At 62.4% G+C, this 23,020-nt stretch overlaps 1 protein-coding gene across 1 annotated transcript in view; it reads right to left on the bottom strand.

Moving 5' to 3' along the window:
- NCS1 (neuronal calcium sensor 1) overlaps nucleotides 1-19,961 on the bottom strand; it is a 38,403-nt gene extending 18,442 nt beyond the window's left edge. The window contains exons 1-2 of the mRNA XM_079111859.1: nucleotides 19,792-19,961; nucleotides 850-874 (exon numbers count right to left, since the gene is read on the bottom strand). Coding sequence (XP_078967985.1) covers nucleotides 850-874; nucleotides 19,792-19,855 — 89 coding nt within the window. The 5' untranslated portion in view covers nucleotides 19,856-19,961. The remainder of the gene's footprint in view (nucleotides 1-849; nucleotides 875-19,791) is intronic.
- Nucleotides 19,962-23,020: the final 3,059 nt, after the last annotated feature.

Raw genomic sequence — 23,020 nt, 5'->3', positions numbered from 1 at the left:
GAGCAAGTCCAGAGGGGAGTCCAGTGACCCTCCCCGCCTCGGAGGAGCACTCAAGGGGCCTGGGGAGGGGAACTGCAGGGAGAGACTGCAGGAATGTTCTGGAACGCCCACCTGGGGAGGTCAAGAAGGAGGAAGCAAGGTGGGAGGCAGAGGCCCGGGGCTCAGTCCTGGGATACGGCCTCGGGTGGCTGCTCCCCACCTGCCCTGCGGCTCAGCCAGCTCATCCTCCCACCTCTGCCCACCTGGCCAGGGTGGCCAGCGAAGGTCAGCAGAGCCCTTGTGCAGTGTGGCCTCAGACACGGAGGGGTTGGAGGCGGCCCCTGGAGGAGCCAGCGAGGCCTCGGGCCTGCTCCACGCCCCCGCAGGGCCCCTCTCACAAAGGCCCTTCCACTCCAAGTCGCACAGTGACCGACAGCACCACCTCGCTGACTCCCCGCTGCGGTGTGGCTGCCCACGTGCGACCTCACAGCCCTCGAGCCAGCCGCGGGCGCGGGTCAGAGCTGGCGTCCGGAGGAAACCAACCTGCCGTTCCTGGTCAAGTGCACGCAGTCATTTTCTAGAGGCTCGACTGAGCCCCTGAGAGGGCGAGAGACTGGCCGAGGCCAGAGTAACGACGCAGCCGGGCCTGGCCCAGGCATCCCAACCCCTCGCTCGGCGGTGCGGGGCTGGGACGAGCCCTTCGGCCTGGCCGGCCGAGGTGTCCCAGAGGCCAGGCAAGAACCACCAGCACCGCCCACCCAAACCCAGCTGGCTGAAACGCCTCCACCCCGGGACCGGGCAGTGCGGGGACCAGCATGCTCCGGGGCCCCTCCGTGCTGTCGCCCCGGGCGTGGAGGGGCAGCTACTCACCACTGCTGTACCTCCTTCTCGGTGACTGCAAGAGAAAACAGAAAAGCGTCTTCAGCCCCGGTGACCCTGCGCACAGGCCGCCCCGCCGCCCGCCCACCCCACAGCCTCGCTGCCGCTCGGGGCGCCAGGCTGCCCTGAGCGAGAGCGGGCGGCCTTGGTGAGCAGTCCCGGGCAGGGGACGGCCCTGGCCCTCTCCTCTGACACCCGCCATGCTGCTGCCGCTGCCCCAAGCGCCCCGGGAACACCCCGGGACTCGTGGCCGCTTCTCCAGGAAGCCAGTGCTCAGCACACTCTCCCCCTGGCTCAGCCGCCAGGGCCAGGACGGGCAGGGAGGGTGCTGGCTGCCAACACTCGGCCGCCCCGCCCTGGGGGCCAAGCCCCCCCAGCCCCTCCTCGCTGCCCCTCCGCCCCTCTGAGTGGGCAGTCGGGTCCTTCCAGCCGCGAGATGCGGTCAGAGCCTGAACCCAAAGCCAGAGCAGCCACAGAAACGCCGGCCCGAAGAGCCACTTTCTACTGACCCATGAGACAAACGAACAAGGTTATTTTTCAGAAAAGCATGGAATCAGTTCAAGCTGGAGCCGAAGCAGGGTTCTCTCTACCGCCACTGAACGAGGCCCTCTCAGCCCTCTCCTGGCCGTGTGACCCGGAGGGCTCCCGAGCGCCCCGTGCCTCGGTTTCCCCACTCGCAAGGCAGGCGTGACAGCAGTGCTGGCAAGGGCTCCATCCCACCAGGCGCAGGGCGGGCACTGGAGCGGCTGGGGTGGAGAGAGCCGGGCGGCTGAGCCTCAGCAGGCCGCCCGAGCTGCCCACGCCCACGCAGGCCAGGGGAGGCCACTTCACAAGACGCGCTCAACACAGCCGCCAGACTCCAGGCGCCCGTGCCAGCCAGGCCCGTGCCCAGGGCAGCCTTCCCCACCTGAGCTCCGAGGGGGACACGGAGGCCCAGGAGACCAGGAAGAGGATCCAAACTCAGTTCTGGGACTCGGAACCTACATCAGACCAACCCCTCCTGGCCAGAGCCCTCCTCCCCCAGCCCAGATCAGACCCTGGACGAGAACAGGGGCCACCGATGAAAAAAAGAGACCCAGGCCCGGCAGAGATGCCACTCTCCAGAAGGCCAGACCTGGCGTGGAAGGACACGACTTCCCCAAGAAAATTCTGGCAGAGGGTATGGGGTGAGGGGGTTAGGGATGGGGGTGGAGAGGGAAGGTGTCCCTGTCAGACCCAGGCCAGGCGATCCTGGACCTGCCCCCATACCTGTCTGTGAAGCAGCTGGGGCCAGGGGACTGATGCAGAAAGCAGGACCTCAGGGACACAGGTGGCCCACCGCTGCACAGCCAGGAGCTGAGGGCCACTATCTCTGAACCAGGCCAGAGAACCAGAGTCCACACCAAGCCCCAGCACTCACTAGCTGTGCCACCTTGGGGAAACTGCTTCCCCTCGCTGAATCTCAGCTTCCTCATCTATACAAAGGGCTTGTTGGTGAGATTAGATCAGCAAGCACTAGAAGCTCCCAGTGAGGTGGGATCCTACTCCCCAGTGAGGGGACTGAAGTTCTGACGGGTCTGCCTGCCCGAGATTACCTGAGTCACCTGCCAGGAGCAGCAGGACCAGGGGGTGCTTCCAGGGCCTGGAACCAATGACCAGTACAGCCCCACCCGAGTCAGCCAAGGAGCTGCCTGACCCTGTGGGACCCAGGCAAGGGCCTGAATGGCAGGGTCACTGCTGATCCCAGGTGGGCTCACAGGGTCAGAGAGCTATTCCCTGGGATCCCCCAGCTCAGATGTCCCAACTCATCCCTGCAAGTCTCTGGCAGCCTTTCCTCCAGGGCCTCTGCCAAAAATATCTGCCTCGAGTCCCATTCCGAGGACACAGACAAAGCCAGAACATGGGACACTCAACGAGACAACTGACCAGACGCTTCAATCAGCCCTGAAAGGCCATACGGGCCAGAGGAATGTTCCAGAAAAGACCAAGCCAAGGAGGCAGTCAAAGGGCACTGCCAATGCTCCCGGGGCCTGAGACCCGCAGGAGTTGAAGGGCTGACGGGGTGGGGAGGCCGCCGGCTGCAGGAGGCGCAGCCGAGGCCCTGCTGACCACGCAGGGTGGACAGGGCGCGAGGCTACTGGGAGAATGTCCTTTCTTCTTGCGGTACCCCACGCTGTACCCCAAGTATTTAGGACTGGATGTCTGCAGCTATGGCTGACGTATCGAGGAGAGGAGGCAAAAGCCACGAAGCCAGGATCTCGAAGGACGCACAGGTATTTGCCACATGATTTTTCAAAAGAAAAGGTTTGGGGAATGTTCATCAATGTGCCCCCCACACACTGGGCAAGCTGCCAGGTCCTGCCCCAGCAGCTCCGGCCACCACAGCACAGCGGGAGGGAGACCACCACGGGGTCCAGCTCCTGTGTACCTGGGCCTCTGCCAGGTCCAGAGTGACCTTCCCAGGCAGCAGCTCCCAGCCGGCCCCTCCCCACCCCAGCCTCCCGCCAGGTATGACCGCCCAGGGCCTCAGCCTCAGCTCCCTTCCCTCCATAGGCCCAAGCCCCAGGCTCAGGGCTCAGGGTTGACAAGAGGCCAGACCTTATGCAGCCCCCCGGGCCCCCTGCCCACATCCTGAGCCAGTGACCTCGCCCGCCCGTTCCCTCCTCCCCTCTGTTGCCAGGGAACCCCTCTCCATCTTTCCTGGGCCAGCAGAGACATGCTCCTAGCAAGCCTCTTGACCTGCCAGTCTCCCTGAGTCCCCTCCACAGGGAGTCTGTCTTCCCCTAAGTGCCACAACAGGGGCCAGAGGTGGAGGGGGCAAATGGCCCATGGCAAAGTCGAATGGCCCGGCCCGGGCTCCCTGCCCTTTCTGGTCCTATGGCCTAGGACAAAGGACCTTGTGTCCCTGAGCCTCAGTCTGCTCATCTATAAAGGGGACACGGCCTCCATCTGCCGTCTCCGACAGGGAGAGCGCGTACTCAGCCCAGCGGGGACTCTGAAGAGGCACTTGGTTTCTCCCCAGCTGCACCCGAAGCCCCCAGAGGTCAACGTGTTTTTGGCTCCGCCCAGCACCAGCCTCAGAGTTGGCCAGCATGCTGCTGCCGCCGGCTGTGCCAGGGCCAGAGCGCCCCAAACTCACCCCCAGCCTGTTGCCCTGCACAGGGGCATCTGGTTTTGGCCACCCCCAGAGGAGCTGCATTCCTCAGAACGCTCCTGCCTCCAGCCAGGACGGAGGCTGGAGGCTGGAGGCTGGAGGCCTCACCTCCAGGATGGGTTATGAACTCCCGCGGGCTCAGCCATGGGGACAGGGAGCTGTCCGCTTCCACCCACCCTGCTGAGCAGGCTGCAGGGGGTGGCCAGCCCTGCTCTCGGCCAGCCTGGCTGGCAGGCTCTCAGATGCCCGGCGGCAGCCTCACTGCAGCGCCAGGGCCTACTCCCACCCCGGCGGCATCTCCCCTCTACCCAGGTCCTGTCTGCCAGTCCCAGGAGCCCAGGGTAAACGGGAGTCTGGTTTCCATTTCCCCACAGCAAAACACCTCCCTGCTGAGCGACTCAGCTCCGACGGTGGAGCTGAAGCCAGGGCTGGCGGCCCCACAGAGGTGGCTGCAGCAGGAGGGGCAGAGGACAGACCGCCAGCCACACTGGCCTCTCCGGCCACCACCTCAGGGCCAAGCCAGGCCCGGCTGCAGTCTCAGACACAAGAGCTGCCCTGAATGTCCCCTCTACTGTCCCCATCCCACAGCGCCCCACAGGAGCTGAAGGAAACCCTGTTCACAAGGGCTCCTCAGGGTCAGTGACACAGGAGACAGCAAGGACACTTGGGGCTGCTCCAGTGACCCCTCTCACTAGGCTCAGCAGTGCCTTCCACCCTGACTCCTCTGCCCTGACTGCTTCCTCCGGGCCCACGGGCGTCCCCAGGGTCTCGCGTGGTGCCCTCCGCATGTGCCCTGGGGGCAGACCTGCACCCTGCCCTGTGGCTCCAAGCTCAGCCGTGTGCTCCTCAGACACAGCCAGGGGCCCTGGCTCTGCTGGCCCTGAGGTCTCCTGCACCTCCTCCTCCAGGGTCCCCATCCCAAGAAGGCCCCTTCTCCTGCCCAACCAGCCGTCCTCCCACCCTGGCTTCCAGGAGGCACAGAAGGCCCGCCTGCTCCACACTGGCCATGGCCTCTCGCTCCCTGCCGCATCCCACCCAGTTGGCCCCCACCTCCACGCCACCGACCCCCATCTGACCCCACGCACCGCCTGGCCACACGCTGCCCCTCCCTGTCCCAGGAAGGCACTGCAGCAATCTGGTCCCCCCCACAAAGCCACCTGCGCAGGATGGAAGCAGGACAAAGACACCTTCCCACCCTAGGGACAAAGTCCCAGCAGACCCATGTCCAGGGAGCAGCAGAGGGATGGTGGGAGAGAGGAGGTGGGCCCAGCTCTGGGCTCTCTGCCCACCCGGTGCCCTGGCAGGGTGTCAGCCTCGGCTCTACCCAAGGGCACAGGCAGGGGTGCCCGTGGAGCAGGCAGCCACAGCCAGTGGCCAGGCATTACTGGATGCCTCTGCCAGGGTGAGGCAGCACCTCTGCCAGGCCCTACCCGTTCCCATAAATGCCCAGTGGAGGCTGGGCAGCCTGGCCCTGACCCAGGAGTGCTCCCCATGGCGCCCACGGCCCCCAGTGCCAGCCAGCCCCCTTCTCCCTGAGGGGCGGCAGTGGCCCAGCCTCCGGGCCTGAGCTGTTTCCACCCACGGTTGCTGTGCCAGCCAGGCCCGGTGCCGGGCACACTGCAGTCAACAGGAAGACGGGCGGGCCTGCAGCTCCTCACGCTGCGCCTCTGTGCCGCCCGCCCACCTCCTGGGGACCTGAGGCCATCACACTGCCACCAGCACCCGGGAGCCGCTGCGGCTGCGTGGCCTGCCCCACCTTGGCCTCCACTTGCAGGATTCCGTCAGAGCTCACAAGTTCAGGGGACATGGGCTGCTGCTGTGCGCATGTGGTGCCCGGGCCCAAGCTCACCGCTGAGGCTAGCTCTGACCAGCACTGGCCCTGCTCCTGCCCACCCCCGGCACAGCCTCCCTGCCCCTCGGGGCTCCTGGCCTCGCGCTGGGAGCGCGGGGGCTGCAGGACATGCCGGGCCCTCCTGGGGCTCTGCAGCTGCGTATCTGGGTGGTGGCTGGGGGTCTCCCGGACCATAAGTCCTGACCAGGAGTGGCGAGCGGGTGGTGGTCCCTGACCATGGGCTCTTCACCCGAGCTGGCTGCCTGTGGTCCGCAGAGGCTGCCCCCTCCCTCACCGAGGGCCTCCTCCACCCGGAGGCGCCAGGACTGTGCTCTGGCCCTCTGAGCTGTGAGGGCTGACAGGACGCAGGTGGCAAGAGCTCCCAGCACGTGGCCAGCACTGGATGCAGGGAAGCTGCTGCTGCCGGCAGGTGCTAGGATATGACGCCAGGGGTCTCCTGCCTTCCGGGTGGGAGACAGCTGGCAGGGCCCGGCTGGGGTGGCACACAGCACCAGCTCCTCCAGGAGCGCAGGTGGGAGGCTACCCAGAGACACTCGGATCCATTGTGAGCAGCCCTGGTGGCCAGGTCCGGCAGACCCCGGAGCCTGGAGCTGACTATACCAAGGAGGGGCACGCCGAGCCCCCGGACCATGGCGAGCACTGGCTGAGCACCCTGTGTGCACAGTCCAGCAGGAGCACCCAGCACCCGCCCACCCCAGCGCCCCTCCCCAGGACAGCCACCCCCAGCTCTGCATTGCTCCTTGCTTTTAGAGGCCTCGAAAATAAAGCTTGAGGGGATGCGGCTCAATGGCAGAGCAGCCACCCGCTGTGTGAGGCCCTGGGTTCAAACCCCGCCCCGAGCGAGAGCACGAGTCAGAGGGCGTGGCTGCGGGCGGCCGAACCTCAGAGGGCGTGGCTGCGGGCAGCCGAACCTCAGAGGGCGTGGCTGCGGGCGACGAACCTCAGAGGGCGTGGCTGCGGGCGACGAACCTCAGAGGGCGTGGCTGCGGGCGACGAACCTCAGAGGGCGTGGCTGCGGGCGACGAACCTCAGAGGGCGTGGCTGCGGGCGACGAACCTCAGAGGGCGTGGCTGCGGGCGACGAACCTCAGTGTTCTCACCTGACACCTGGGACACAGTGTCCACTCCAGCTCGCTCACTAGTCGGCGACATGCTTTGTCCCTGGGGGAGGGCCTTGTGGTGCAGGGAGTCCCTGGGCTCCCCAAAGATGTCCCGCAGAGCCCCCAAGGGGAGAGGGCTGGTGGCACCCCGCCAGTTCAGGCAACCGCCGAAAGCAAGGCTCAGTTCAAATCTCACGCTCTGGTTCAACTACTTCTGCAAACTTTGCACCCTGTCCCACCATTTGTGGGTGCTTTAAGAATAAAGTCATAATACATATTGATTTTAATTTCTAAATAAGTTAAAGAGATCCCCCCAAAAATATTTTTCATCTAAAATTGCGGGAAGAGGTGCTTTGCCTCAGAGTTTCCAAGAGTAACGAGACGTCCCCTGCGGTGCTCCCTGCACACCCAGCCTGGTCGTGAAGCTCATCCGATGTCCACATGATGCGTGCGGCCAGGGCCCTGAGCGCCTCCATCACCCAGAGAAGACTGGGGTCCCAGAGGGGAAGCCGCCCGCCCACGGGCCAAACAGCATCTGCGCTGGTCCTGGGACCAGAGCCGGCTCCGTGTACCCACGGAACCTGCTGAAGCCGTGGGGGGTTTAAGACACCCCCAAACACATCCTGGGAGCTGGCTCCTTCACCTGCCTACGCCCTGCACAGGCCGAGCTTATCTGTCCTGATCTGAAACGCGTCAGGTCAGAAGTGTTTGGGCTTCTGATTTTTTGGGGGTGGGGGGTACCTGGGATTGAACCCAGGGGCAAACAACCCCTGAGCCACATTCCCAGCCCTATTTTGTACTTTATTTAGAGACAGGGTCTCACTGAGCTGCTTAAGGCCTCACTTTTGCTGAGGCTGGCTTTGAACTAGCACTCCTCCTGCCTGGGCCTCCCAAGCTGCTGGCATGACAGGAGTGTGCCACCAAGCCTGGCCTGATTTTTTTAAATGTTAGAATATTTGCATATAAATGATGAGATATCCTGGGGAGGGGACCCAAGTCTAAACACATTCCATGTGCACCTTCTCCACATAGCCTGAAGGTCATTTTATACAATGTTTCAGATTTCAGGTTTTCGGATTAGGGATGCTCCACCTACCCCCTCAAAGAGTACTGAATCTCTGGCCTCTGACTCTCCAACTAAGCCTCACTGGCACTGTTGGGTAAAGGCCCTCAGTCCCACTGTCTGGCACAGGTTCAAGCCCTGGCTCTACCATGTCCAGATGTTCATCACTGGCTAGGCCAACTAACCGCTCTGAGCCTCAGTTTCCTCATCAGGAAACAGAGGACCATAAAACGCCCCCTAGCTACACTTGCAGGAAACCCACTGGAAGGGACTGGGGCCAGGACAGGGGCCTCGGGGAAGCAGCACCGGGAATGGCTCTGTTCTGGTCCCTGATGCTGTCCTCCCCAGCAGTGGAGCTTCCGGGGCCCATCTGTGCGGCCCAAGTGGCAGCTGAAGGGCAGTGGCCAGCACACAGTAGCTGCTCAGTGTGTGCTCCTGTGGCACGCTCAGGCCAGGTGTGCAGAGTAGCTGGAAAGCAGAGGTGGCAACTTTTATCTTCTAAAACCCCAAGTTGTTCCTGCCAATAAATGGGCCTGCTCCGATGCCCCGCCCCGCCTCCCTCTTTCTCTCCTCTCCTGAAACAAGACAAAGCCCCAAGCGCTGCCTGGGTTAAAGCCTTCTGATCACCAGACTCCGAGTCTTCCAAGAGGGTCCTGCGCATGGTCCTGGAGGGGGGACCCCAGCTTCTGCCTCCTTAGGGCCTGCGGGACCTGGGGACATGTTGGTGTGTGGGATTTGCTCTAGACTCCTAGAGAAGCCCCCAGACGCTTCAGAGCCCAGCGGGGTGCTCAGGGATTGGACTCAGCCCAATTGCACAAATATTCTCCAAATACTGCCAAGGTCTCCATGGGAAGAGTCCCGAGGCAACCCTTCTGCTCATTCTTTGGCCCCTGTGTGATCGAGGACAACTGAACATGCCTCCCCGAGGCTCAGTTTTCCCTTCTGTAAAATGGGGGTGGGGGTACCTTCCTGATGGGGATTTTGGAAGGAACAACAGAAATTTTCAGCCTTCGTTCACCCAAAAATTAATTCCCGAGCACTGTCAATGGGCCAGACTCTGAGCTGGGCTCTGGAGGCACAGCAAGGCCCAGGTGGGTCCTGGCCAGGAGATGGCCTCAGACACACACTCATACAGCGCTCCAGGCATGTGTCGCCAGCTGAAGGGAACGTTCAGGATGGACAAAAGCACAGAGGAACCCAACCTGACCTGGGGGGCAGGGTGGTTTCCCTGGGAGCGGGTGTGAAAGCCGATCTAGAGAGGAAGGGAGAGGCCTTCGGGAGGGACTGCAGGGTCCCCGACTCGGACCACATGGAGCAGAGTGGGACGAGGCCAAGGGGGGGCACCTGTGGTCCAGAGACATGGTACAGTCCAGGCAGAACAGAGAGTCTCCAAAGTCAACAGCTGCTACAATTATTAACAAAGGTGCCAGGCAGCCAACAGCAAGGGAGGAGGACTCAGGTCAACACATGGGCACCGGAGGAAGCTGTGGCCAGGCTGCCTCCCTCCTGCCCACCCCACCTCGCAGCATGTGGCATCGGCCTCCACCCTCCCTCCAGCCTCCACCCCCCAGCCTCCACCCTCCCACATCAGTCTAGACCTGGGAGCAGGCCAGAGAGGCTGGGTTGGTCGCCATTACAACTGGGGCAGAAGCAGATCAGTCCCAGTCCCTAATGTCACACCAATAGAGCGAGGAAACCTCCAAGCAGGAGTGGGGAGAGGGAAGAAGACTCCCCAGACTGAGCAGAGAGGCGAGGAGAGAGAGCCCCAGGGGAGGATGCAGAGCTCCCAGGCAGGGGGAGAGCCAGAGATGGGCAGGGACCACAGACTGCGCGGGGCGGGGCAGGTGGGGGCGCCTGGAGCGGGAACCACCCCCTTTCCCCCTCTACCCAGGATGCTGAGAACCTGCTCCTGAGACTGCAGGCACCGCAGTTCTGTCCCTGAGCCGCGCTAGGCACCCAGCTCCAGCAGGGACCCCGGAAGGTTCCAGGGCATGAATTCCAGGGCAGCTGGCCAAGAGGCTTGGAATCCAGGCAGCTGACCGGCAGCGGGCGGGTCGGAGGATGGCAGTGGCGCCTGAGCTGGCCTCCCGGAGGAGAGACACCAGAGACTCACCTCGGAGTTTGGCAGGCGCAGGAGGACCCCAGCTGGCTCCTCAGCGGGGTGGGCACCAAGAGGACAGGCAACACTCATAAGCCCGGCTAGAGTCACCAAAGCAGGGCTGTGACCTTGACCCCTGTGACCGTGACACCTGCTGGTGCTTCCACTACCAGGTGCGTCTCTTCAAGGTGCCTGTGGCCCCAGTCAGTCACCTGTTTGCTCAGCTGCCCCTCCAGGGTGGCCTGCCCCCTGCCCCTGCTCAGCAGGCCCCTCCTGCAGCAGGCGCTCCGCCCCCTGCAGGGCAGACTGGGAAACTGCAGCTGGCAGGAAAGTCCCTGGCCCCAGGACCCCTTGGGGGAGACGCAAGCCATTGTTTCTGGTCACAGCAGCAGTCCTCAGAGTGGCCATACTTGATGCCTCAGGACCTAGGGATGCGGAGACTTCTGCGCGCACACACACACACCCTCCTGAACCTGTGAGTGACTCGCTGAGGTCTCCTCCTCTCCAGGTAGGGCTGCCAAGGTGAGCACACACAACTCAGGACGCCCATTAAACTCCAGACCAACAAGGAATGAGTTCAGTCATTTCGGCACCCCAGCCCTTGGTTTCAACCAAGACACTGCCACCGCCTCCAGGAAGCCCTCCAGACGCACCCCAGACCAGTTGGATTCTTGTGTCATCGTGGGAAGCCTCGTCCTGCTATTCTGCCTCACATCTGCTCCCCTGTCAGCTGTGGGTGCCAGGAGGGCCGGAAATCCAGCAGTGCAACCTGCCCTGAGCCCCCGCATCACAGGGCAAGGCCAGAGGCAGCGGCCACAGCCAGCTTCTGAGTCAGGGAGAAAGGGGTGCCGAGGAGCCTGTGGACTCCCTCAGCCAGACTCACCTCCCTCAGGACCAGTGCCCCTGGCCCTTCCCCAGGATGGATCAAGTACGCTTCCCACGGCCACCCCAGCTCAGCAGAGCCAGGGACCGAGGCCTAGGCACCGAGTGAAGCAGGCTCCTGGCTTATCCCGACAGCTGCCGTTAGTTTTAATACAGGCCACGCTCCCCGCAGGTCCAGCCCGCCGCCTCACAGGAGGCAACAGGCACCGGGAGGGGCTGTGTGGGCTGCAGAGCCACGGCGGGAGGCAGGGCCACGTCCGAGGGACAGGGCTTTCGTGCTCTGCTCCAGAGCGCCTCGTTCACCAGAACACACCATGTATTTCTGAACAGAAGGAAAGCATTTGCTTTCCCCCACAGTGCCAAAAATAGCCCCGTCTCCTGCCTCTGAACGGGAATCTTTGGTTCCTACCAAGAGGCAGGTGCGGGACAGGCCGGAAAGAGGGGCCTGGCTGGCCAGCTGGCAGTGGGGACCCTAGAGAGTGGAAGGGGCCTGGGGGAACCCCAGGCCTGGCCTGTCAAAGCCCAGGATCCCCTGGACCCAGGGAAGATCCCCACCAGCCCAGGAGGGAGGAGGGACTGGACAGGGACTGAAAGTGGAGGCCCAAGATGGGGACAGAGGCTGCGTCTGCCATGGCTCGTTCATTTACATTTGATTTTTGGTCATTCTGACAAACACGCCAGGTTCCAAGCTAGGAGCCAGGACCCCAGCAGGGAACCATGCAAGACACGGAGCCTGTCCTCATGTGCTCTGGCTAAATGAAGGGCTAAACAGGTTGTCACCACCAGGTCCCAGGAGGACAGCTGGGCCCAGAGACCTTCCATAGAAGTAGCCCTCGGGCTCTGGTGCCAGCTGTGTGTGGGTGAGTGTGGGTCCCAGGTCAGCCGGAGGAGGCACGCAGATGGGCCAGATGTTCAGCTGCCTCCGAGTTGCCCTGAGGCACGGTCAAGGGCTCACCCGCTAGGCTGCAAGAGGCGATGTCTCCCATTTGGACTAAGAAGCCACGAGATGCAGGAGGGTGCTCCCGTCCCCTTCACCAATGTCCTGGTGTGGCTTTCAACCCCAGGCCCGCGAGGAACACCAGGGTCCCGGGAAAGGGCCTGGGGAAGGCCCAGCGTTCGTAAGCAGAAGAGCCGAATTTAACTCAGCCCCAGCAGGTCCCTGAGCTCCTGACCCAGCCAGACAGACAAGCCATGTCGGCTCAACGTCCCTCTGCCCAGGTCCGTAAAGAAAGGGCAGAGTTCAGACAGGGAAATGGCCACAGGACCAGGAAGGGAGAGGGAAGGACTTGAACCCCGATGTCTGGTTCCACACCCAGAGCTCTTTCTGGATCCCACAGCAGTGTCTTAGTTTAAAAAAAAAAAAAGAAAGAAAAGCCACTTTCTGTCCCCACAGCTAGAGAGGAGACGGGTGCACACGGCCCCCAGGCTGCAGGGAGAGAATGGCAGCCCATGCCCGCTGCTTCCCAGCTGAAAACCCAAGCCTGGGAAAAAAAAAAAAAGCAGTGTGCTGTTTCTGCTTGGGGCTGAGCATTCCTCAGAGCCACATTCCGCCCCCAGCAAAGCCAGAGCGGGGGCCTGGGCACCCCACAGCGTCCTGCAGCTCCTGCCCCGCACCCCCCAGGACGGCCCTGCCTGGCTCCTCCGTAGCGAGCACTGGGCTGAGAAATGTGCCCTCTCGTCCACACAGAGAGGGACAGCTGGGCAGCCTGAGATCATGAGCCAGGGAGCCAAAGGCACAGCGAGCACCTGTGGGCCCAGGGTGCCGGCCCTGGGAGGTGGCGTCCACTGCGCCTGGGCTCACGGGCCGGGAGGCTCTGTGAAAGTCCGGGGGCGAGATGGGCTGAGGAGAAGGGCAAGGAGAGCAGCGAACAGGGAAGTGTGCCCAGCAGGCTCCCACCAACATTCCCGGAGCCCCCCAAGACCCCCTCGGCGGCCTTCCATGAGGCCTCAGCTCTGCCCCCATCCTGGGGGCCCAAGAAGAAGCTTCCCCCAGCCCCAAGGAGACAGGGCATCTGGAACCAGCTCTCAGCCGCTGGCTTCCTAGTCACTTAGCTGGATGTGGTGGCACACGCCTGTGACCCCCGCAGTAAGGAGGCTGAGGCAGAAGGCTCACAAGGCCAGCCTGGGCAACTCAGCGAGACCCAGTCTCAAGATAACAGATGAAAGGGCTGGGGATGTAGCCCTGGGTCGAGCGCCTGCCTAGCTGGGGTTCCATCCCAGCACCACATAAAAATAAACAAACAAATAAAGGTACTGTGTCCACCTACAACGAAAAAGATTCTTAAAAGCTGGGGAGGCCGGGGATGTGGCTCTGCAGCAGAGCACCCCTGGGTCCAATCCCTGTACCACAAAAAGCGGATGCTATCCCCTGCCCGACCTCATCCCACCCTGGGAATCCGAGAACCCTAGCCAGCATCTGACTCTCCAGAACCACTCGGATGCCCCAGTGACGGGCACTTACTGCCCGGAGATCCTGGGAGGTGGGCACCTGGCATCGCACCTGGAGCCCGAGCCCCAGATTGTCTCCTGAAGCTGGCAGGCCTTGCCAGCCCTGAGCCTGCCTGCCCTTCCACCCGACACCTGTACAGTGGGCACAGAGCCGCTGGGCAGCCCCAGGACACACCTGGGGCGCGCTGGGTGAAGTACCGCCAGTCCTCCCATGATGCTCCACGCCCACGGGCAGCTGGGCCGCAGGCGCCACCCTGGCCAGGGCAGGAGTGGCCGTGCCACCCGGCATGGCGCTGCCTGGCACACTGGCACGCGCCTGTGTGCACAGATGTGCCGCTCACCCACTCCTGACACACGCCACGACCCCGTCACTCACGCTCGGCGCAAACACGTGAGTCAGAGCTTGCACACGCGACCCACAGCGCCCACCCTGCCTGCGACGCCCACACGGGCACGGCCCTCTCACCCTCACCCACACCCTCCACAGAGGCGCCGCCTAGCCGCACAAGGCCTGCTTCAGGGCCCAGGGGTCCAGGGCCAGACAGGGCAGGGCTCAAGCCAGCCACCGCTCGCCAGTGCGGCCACAGGCCACCCCTGTCCTCTTGGGGCCTCCCCATGCTTGTCTGTATGGGGGGCCCCCTGGGCTTCTGAGGGGCGTCAAGGACAAAGGCACGTGAACAGAGCTTGGGGGCCTGGGTCACTCAGACCAGGCTCAACACCAACCACACTGCAGCCATGGCCTCTGACCCCACGTCGCTGACGGAACCTCCATCTCTGTCCGTGAGCAAGGGGAGAGAGCCACAGGGCGCCCCGTCCAGCGTCTACACTGCCAGCCCCTCCTCGACCCCACACTGCAAGGACACCTGAGCCGCCACTTACAGGTGAGATCCCTGAGGCCCCTGAAGCCAAGAATCTGCCCCAGGCCTAGACGGCCCAGGTCATCAGGCACCTGGCCCTGAGGTGGCTTCCTCCTGGAGTGTCACCATCTGGCAATCAGAAAGACGTACAGAAAAAACACTGAGTCCCAGAGCAGGCGAGTGGCTCCAAAGTCACTGTCCAGGCCCAGGGGCTCTGGGACCGAGGCTCAGGCAGGCTTCCCTCACCGCGAGCCCAAGTGCTCAAGGGTCCTAAACCAGCATCCTGGAGCTGGCCCTCCCGCCTCGCTCATCAAGCCAGGAGCCCGCGGCACCAGGATCAAGCTGACAACCCAGCTGGTCCAAATGCAGAGGCCGTTCATGTTTACACTCACCCCCAGTTGAGCCAAGGGCCTGGGACAGCTGGCCCCGTGGCTGCCCAGCAGGTGGCCAAGTACTCCTGTCCCCTGGTGCAGCTGGCACAGCATTGAGTGAGCTCTTGCTATCTGCCAGGCCCTGCCCCTGCCCATGGGAAGGCACTGCTGTCCATCCTGCCTCACACCTGAGTACCTGGAGCTCAGAGAGGTAGGTGACCTCCAGATCACACAGCCAGAAAGTGGCATAGTTGACCTTGAAGCCCTCTGTCCTCTGCTGTCCTGCCCTCGGCCGAGAGCTGACCCCAATTCCAAGCTACCTGTGAACTGCATGTTCATTTATAATGTCCTCTGCCCCAGTAAGCAGACCTCACACAGAGGCACAAACCACTTCGACTTCCAGAGGCCGTGACGCACATGCTCCTTCTAATGGATCCTGAGGTTTTCTTTACCAGAGCTCTAGAGATAGCTAGGACAAGATGGGTCCGTCTGGCCCCCAACCACGGCACTGTGGGAGGGGGCCTGACGGTCAAGACCTTAGGTTCCTGCCATGTGCTTGTGTGTGATCACAGTGATTACCTCTTGGTACTCTATCTGCCCACTTGTAAAACAAGGGCATTGGACCACAATGACCCCAAGTATCCTCCAGATCAAAGATTCCAGGATTCTACGTACGAGCAGTCCAAGAAATCAACTGGAACAGCGAGCGTCCTCTTTTCTTCCCCATAAAATTGGCAATGAATAAGGAAAATAATAATACCCAGTGCTGGCAAGAATGTAAGGAAGTGGGCATTCTCCCATCCACTTCTGCTGAAAATGTAAATTAGAACATCCTTCTGGAGAGCAACTTAGCGATTTTTAATCAAAAGCCTTTAAAAATGTTCCCAGTCTTTAACTCCACAGCCCCATTCTTGGTTATTTATCTGTAAGGAGAGATACATGCAAAGATTTAGTACAGAATATTCATCGCAACACTATGGATATTGAGGGTGGGATGGAAGCAACCTAGATGTCCAATGTCAGGGGATTAAAGAAAATCTGTTGGATTCACGTGATGCAACGTTTTACTAAAAATCATGCTTTAGAAGAACTGTTAATGATGTGGACCAACATTCCCATCAGATTTTTAAAACTTAGAAAATAAGCAGATAATATTTAGAAGGTAATGAAAACCATGTACCATGTCCTTCTGAGTCTTCCTCCAACACGTATCTTGACTCTGTCCTTCACATCGTCCCCTGTGGGACCCAGTCCATCGCCCTAATCCCCCTTGGCCTCAGTTACCATCTCCCTATCCATTCTTTGAACTGTAGCCAAGAGTGGTCTTTGCAAACCCAAATCACTCCCTTCCAGAGCTCCCCACCATCTTGGAAAAGTCCAAAGGGCCTCTCTTGGCCCTCTGGGGACAGGCGGCTCTGCCCACTCACTAGCAGTGTTCCATGCCCACACCTCGCTCCAGGAGGGCTCAGTCCCAGCCCTGGGAGCAGAGGAAGCTGGACCCACCCAGGGAAGCCTGGGCCAGGGAAAGGCCTGGCCCCTCACACAGATGAGACGACCCTCCAGTGGTGCCTAGACAGGCGGAGGGGCAGGAAGAGCAGGACCAGGCTACGGAGGGAGACGGGCTTGGTGGCCCTGCCAGGCCCCGCCAGCCCCTGCACTGGCTATCCTCACCTCTCTTGGTACAGAAGAGTTAGCTTCTGATCCACCGCGTCCCTCCTGCTGGAGAAGTGTCCCCTCCCCTCAGAGCCAGGTACCATGCAAAATCCTTCCAGGGCCCAGACGCCTCCCAGCAACAAGGCCTCCCAAGAAGCCCGTTTTCCAGAGGAGAGATTCCATGCCCAAGGAAAGGGCCAGACTCCTGGACACCTGGCCCCTGATCCCTCATCCCCCCTGGGGACTCTGCCACCTTCCTATGCCTTCTATGCCAGGCACTAAGGCCAGGGTCATACGAAGTTTCTTACGTGCAGAAATGAAATTTATTTAAGACCCGTTCAAGATGAAGCTGAATTGTATATGAAAACGAGAAAATCAATAACGACTGCTCACTGTTACTGACCATCTACCATGTGCCTTGGAGCCGACCAACACTGCAGGTATAGCATCTCCTCAACTCCTTAAACCCGAGTCAGTACCACAAGCACGCCCATTTTGCACATGAACTAAGGCTCATTGAGGCAAGAGGGCTGGGCTGTCCCACAGCCTGGGCACCCAGGGATACGACAAGCTGGAAGCGGAGGGGTCAGACCTCAAAGAAGCCTGGCAATGCTGACCACTGTTCCTAAGTCCTGGAGGAGCAGGGGGCGGCTGAGGGGGCTCCCCCACCTCTTGCTAACCTGCCACTCCTGGGAAGGTTGGGGAGCGTTTTACCAGGCACTGATTTAAATAATCTTATCTGCAAAGGAAGGGGAAAATCTGCTCTGAGATGTTAACCCTGAAAGAGGGATCTGCCAGGCTGAACCCAGACCTACCCGAGAGGCCGCCCAGCCGGAGCCTTCAGAGGTGCCCCGCTTGCTCTCCCAGACCACAGGCAGAAGAATCGCCACCAGGGACGGTACCCGGCACCGACACAGATGTGAACAGCTGCAGCTCCCCGGGGCCCCACTTGGCCTCGTACCCATTTGCGCACGAGGTGGCCGAGAAGCCCCAGCACACGTCAGAACTGTGGTTCTTCCACTGGGATCCCCACAACCAAGATCTGCATGCTACTCCTCAGGATGCAAATTCCTGGACCCCAGCCCAGAACTAAGGACTTGGAAACCTAGCTGGTGGCCCAGGAACCTTGAGCTCTAACAAGCTCTCCAGGAGGTGGTGACACTTGAGAGTTCTTCCTCCTTAGTTCTTCTCTTGACCCCACACTCAGAGTCCCCCAGAACAAAGAGCAGACGGCTCTGCTCCCCATCAGGAGGAAGCCCATCTGGGGACCCTGACAGGCTGCAGGCTCTCTCTGCTTGTCCCCACCAAAGACTTTTCATTCAACCGTTATCTGTGGACCTACTAAGTGGCAACACACAGGGGGAGACAGCTGTCAGTCACATGGTTAAGGGCCTGCACTGAGGGACCTGGGATCAACAAGGGGGACAGGGAGGAGGCAAATGAGCCCCCAGCACTTTCCTGCCCCTACTAAGGGCTCCCACAGAGAAGTACCCGGGCTAACTCTCCCTTACCAAAACTGTCCCAGGTCTCCAAAGACCTTTAAAAATAGTCCCTCCCAGCACCCGCGGCCAGCTCCTAACAAAGTTTGTTGACCCAACTTCTCCCAAAGCTGACAAGTCAGCCCCAGAGAGAGAGGGCCAAACAAAAGGACACCCCCCCTCACACACACACCCTGCCCACTCACCAGGGACCTGCCCACCCTGAATCTACCCTCACGGGCCTAAGGCAGGAACTAGAGAGGGAGCACAGGGGAGCTCTTGGCGTGGGCTCCAAGGTCTCTCCCTGGGCAAAGCTCTGGAGCAGCAGACCCAAATGAAAGTCCCAGTGCCTGGAAACCAGCTGTGGCACTTGAGCATGCCACTTCACCTCTCTGAGCCTCAGTTTCCTCGTCCGTAGGTGGCGACAGCAACAGGACCCCACATAGGCCACTGTCAAGGCAACAATGGGCACGCAGAGTGTGCTCAATTAGCAGGACCCCAGCTTCAATCAACCAGCTGGTGGCCCTCTGCCCCACCCTGGCAGAGACAGCCTGGTGCAGCGCATGCCACCGTTGCTGGAGAAGTCCACGGTGCCCTCTGCCTCCCCAGGGTCAGAGGCCCAGGAGGTCCTACCTGCAGCCTGCCTGCTGACTGCTGTGGACTGAGGTTCGAGGAGGGTCCAACAAACCTCACAAAACATCTGCCTTAGAAAGAGAGAGAGAGGCCCCTAGGCCAGGAGCGTCAGCCCTCTGAGGAGCGGGTACTGGATATGACCTCCCCACTGCACAATTCCACTGGAGAAGGGCCAGTACCAGCACTTTCGGGAAAGTCCCCTTTGTTCCAAGCACATGGGGGCGAGGGGCACGGGGCTGAGGCATGGGCTTGGCCAGACCTGCAAACGTGCCCAGAAGACTGATGGAGTTGGGGGGAGGAGGGGGAGGCTGTGCAATGCACCAGAGCTCACTGCGAAGCCTCCATCTACACACGGCTTGGCAGTCAATCTGCTGCCTCCAGGGGTGGTGCAGCCCATGCAGCTGCCCAGGTACATCTGCTGAGTTCCAGTCCAAGCACTGGGCCGTGGTTCCCTGCCAAGTAAAACAGGCATAGGCCCTTCCAGGGAAGCCTCCCCCTCCTCATTCCCAGAAAAAGACAGGTGATAAGGACCCAGTGCAATTAACCCCTGGCAAGCCGGGCTACCCCAGGAGAGACTGCAGGGAAGGGGGTAGCCTGGTATGGAGACGCTGGAGCACCCGAGAGAGTGTGAAGTTGGGCAGGTGGAAAGGCACATGGCCACTGAACACTGAAGTCCAAAGCGGACAGACCTTCCTTTCGGATATGCCCAAACGGTTAAATGATAAACCCACCAGATCAGCCACAGTGTATAAACCCATTTCCGGTGTGAAAGAGACAAGGAGGGAGGTAAGACGGGACGGGAGAATTCAGACTCTATGCGGCAACCAACAGGGCGCCCGGGACCCTTCCCCCGTCACTACCACGAGCTCCTTGCCAAGTCTCGCCACCCCCCACACACGATCGGGCCAGGGAGGGGGCGACAGGCCAACCTCGCAGCAGCGGCAGCAGCAGCAGCATCGTGATGCATGAATCACCCACCCGCCGCGCTCCACCAGTCGGCTCCGCGCAGCCCGAGCCACGCTGCACCCGGGCGCCCCCTCCCGGGACCACCGCCCCCCGCCCTGGCCCAGCCCCTGCCTCTTCGGACAGCCCTGCGGGGAGGGGGCCGCGGGAGGGTGGGGGTTCCCCTGGCGGCCGGCGGGTGGCCCGGCGCACGCTGACAGGCGGCGCACGGCCAGGGCTGGGGGCGGGGGCCGGAACAATAGGGCCAGGTGTGGGGCCGGGGCGCGGCCGCAGCTTCCGAGGAGCCCGGGCGCGGCCGGGCGGGCAGCGGCGGGCGGGGGTCGCGGCGCGGGGCGGGGGCGCGGGGCGGGGGCGCCGGCGGTGGGGGAGGGGCGCGGGGCGCGGGCCGGGCGCGCGCACTCACAGTAGGTTTTCCTGGTCAGCTCCTCCACAACTTCGGGCTTCAACTTGCTGTTGGATTTCCCCATCCTCGGCGGCCGCGGCCCCCGCCCCCCGGGCCGGACCCGGTCGGGGCGCCCAGCGGGAGCGGCCGGGGCGGGGCGCGCGGGGGGCCGGCGGGCCGGGCCGGGCCGGGCCGGGGCCGCGCCTTTGTCTGCGCCGTGCCCGCGCGGCCCGGGCGCGGGGCTGGGGCGCGCTGCGCGGCGCGGCGCGGGGCCCGGGGCGCGGGGCGGCCGCTGGGCAGGCCCGGGCGGTGCGGGCGCCGCGGCGCGGGGTGCGCTGGGCTGGGCGCCGCGGCGGGCGCTCGGGAGCCGCGGTCGTCCCTGGTTACTGGGCTCCGCGGCACATGCTCGCTGCTGCGCCGCCGCTCGCCGCCGCCCTGCGCTCCCCGCCTCCCGCCTCCCGCCCGCACCGGCGCGCCAGGGGTGGACCCGGAGCCGCCACTCAGCGCCCGGCGCCACCTCCCCCCGCAGCCGCGCGGCCCCCTCTGCTCCCCGCGGCCGGGCGAGCGCCCGCCACCCGCGCCGCCAAGGCGGCCCCCGCCGGGGAGGGCCCGGAAGGTCTCACGCGAGGAGGCCAGGTCCCTGCCCCGCGAGATTCATTCATTCGACACGGATTTGTCGGGCGCTGGGGACGCGGCGGCCAACAGGACAGGCCTGGTCCCAGCCCGCGCAGGGCCGGGCCTGCGGTGCAGGCAGTACGTGAGGGGTGGGGGACACCTACCCGCGCCCGGGCCAAGGTGACCTCCAAGCCCCTGGGGGAGGGGTGCTGGGGAAGTCGGGGTTCAGTCAGCCTAAGTGGGTAGGGAGGCGGAACCCAGACCGAGGGCGGGGTCCCTGTGCTGGAGTGACCGAGGCGCAGAGAAGGGCAAGGGCCCACCATGGGACTCCACCTGGCAAGGAGCTGGCCTCAGTCCCCAGCGCCCCTGAAGGGAGCTCAGCAGGGCTGACAGGTGAGACCTGCCTCCCCTGGTTCTCGGGTCCCAGTGGAAAGACACCGCCTGGGCAGGGCAAGTGAGGCTGAGGTCAGTGGCCCCAGTCCAACGTGGATGCACAGGGGCCCGTGGATAGGGGAGGGGGTCCGGAAGAGCGAGGGCCCCTTTCCCTGTCAGCCAGGGTCAGACCTTGCCGTCCTCCTTCCCAGCTTTACTTTGTCTCCTTAGCATCAGCCACAAACTTGCCTTCGGTCTGTTGGTTTGTGGCACCTCCACTCCAGCTCAGGTCCTGGCAGGAGCAGGTGTCCCCGGTGCCCCGGAGGCTTCGCTCAGCCCCAGGGAATGACCGGGGACTGAGGGGTGCCTGAGGCCTGGGTTGGGGCAGAGAGCAGGGAGGATGGGCAGCAGGGTCTCTTTTATCCCCTCCTTCTCAGCGTGGGGACCTCAGGAGGTCCGGGCAGCCCAGAGGAATGGGAGTGGGGCTTTCAGTCCCAGGTGCCTTTGCTGCCTCCAGACCACTTCAGCCTCCCGGGGGAGCCTGGGGGAAGCACCTGCCGACTTGAGGCACCCATTCTGGGGAGGAAGTGGGGGAACATGGACCCCAATAAGCTGGGTTTGGGCTCACAGCTGGAGGAGCCTACTGTAGACTTGGGAGCAGGACGTCCCAACTGTGAGGACCAATTCAGAGTGGACGCCAGAGAGAGACCAGGGTGAGGCGCTCAGCTTGCCAGCCTGGTCTGAGCATTTGCCTGGGAGGAGGCAGGTGGACCAGCACCTGGCAGGTGTGACAGCCACAGAGGAGCAACTAAAGTCCCAGAGAGACCCTGGTCTCATCCTGTGAGTATGTTTTGGTCACTGTCCATGTGCCAGACACTGCTGGGCACTGGGGTCACCACCCTGACCCACCCGTGCCAGCCTGTCCCACGCACAACTCCTTGTAAGGAATGGAAGGGATCTGGGGGGGGGTGCGAATATGCAAACAGCTGGTGGTGGAGTTGGGGGGCCTGGGGCTTTGCAGATTCACTGGGTGATTTACTGAGCGCCTGCTGTGTCCCGGGCTGCTGGGGACACCACCAAAACCCCTGCCATCACGGAGCTCACACTCTGGTGAGGGGAGGATGAGAAGAGCAGTAAACCACGCGAAGGTGAAATGTAGCATGTCACACAAGCAAGAAGAGAAATGGCATGAGGGGACTATATGGTCTCACAGAGGTGGCAGAACAAAAATAAGGAAAATCAGAGCTTTCTGGTTTTTGGTTTTTCCAGTACCCGGGATTGAACCCAGGGGTGCTCTACCACTGAGCCACATCCGCAGCCCTTTTTATTTTCTATTTTGAGACAGGCCTCACTAAGTTGCCCGGGCTGGCCTGGAACTTGTGATCCTCTAGCTTCCGCCTCCAGTTGCTGTGGTTACAGGCATGGCCACACACCCAGCTTAGCTGAGTTTTAATGGGGAGGGAGCCTGGCTGGGAAGGGCTCTTTGAACGGTGACCTGAGAAGGGGAGGAGCCAGCCAGGGGAGAAGTGGTCCTGCGGCCTTGGGGGACCCCGTGGAAGCCCAGCTGGGCCACCTGCCGACTTGGCGCGGGCAGTAAGGTGGGGCTTAGAGGGTGTGTTCATTTTCTGTTACTAATGACTACATTCCACAGACTGGATGAGTTATTAAAAAAAAAAAAAAAAAGATTTATTTTGGCTCAGGGCTCTGGAGGCGCAGTCCAGGGGCTGTATCTGGCAACGGCCTTGCTGCCACCGTCCCAGGCAGTGCAGGGCGTCAGATGTAAAGAGGTGTGTGTGTGTTCTGGTCGCTCCACCTTCTTAGGAAGCCACGGATCAATCACCGGGACTCCACCTGGTGACCTCACCTAATCATAATCACCTCCCAAAGCCCCACCTCTAAGCCCGTCAGCTGGGCTGGGCGAAGCTGCCACCTTCTTAATACCTTTCAACACGTGACGCCTTGCAGGGACACTCAAACCTCAGCAGAGAGCAAGGCAGAAACTGGGCAGTGAGGGCAGATGGGGTCTAGCCAGGCCCCTCAACTGCTGCTGGGAGACTGGCTCTGGGCAGAGGGGGCAGAAATGGGGACCCCACCAGAGGGGACAGGAGCAGCCGGCAGGAGGTGGAGGGGCGGGGCTGGTTGGGCAGGGGAGGCCAGGAAGGGTGCCTGTCAGGCTGGGATGTCTCCTGAGGGCAGTGACGCCACCTAAGGGCCAGCGGAGGGCTGAGGCAGGGGGAGTCACGGTCAGGGTTTGGCAGGGGTG

This window comes from Sciurus vulgaris, assembly GCF_902686455.1.
Source record: "Sciurus vulgaris genome assembly, chromosome: 15".
NCBI classification, from domain to species: Eukaryota; Metazoa; Chordata; class Mammalia; order Rodentia; family Sciuridae; genus Sciurus; species Sciurus vulgaris.
The sequence above is the reverse complement of the archived record's forward strand: the minus strand, read 5'-3'. Positions and strand labels throughout refer to the sequence as shown.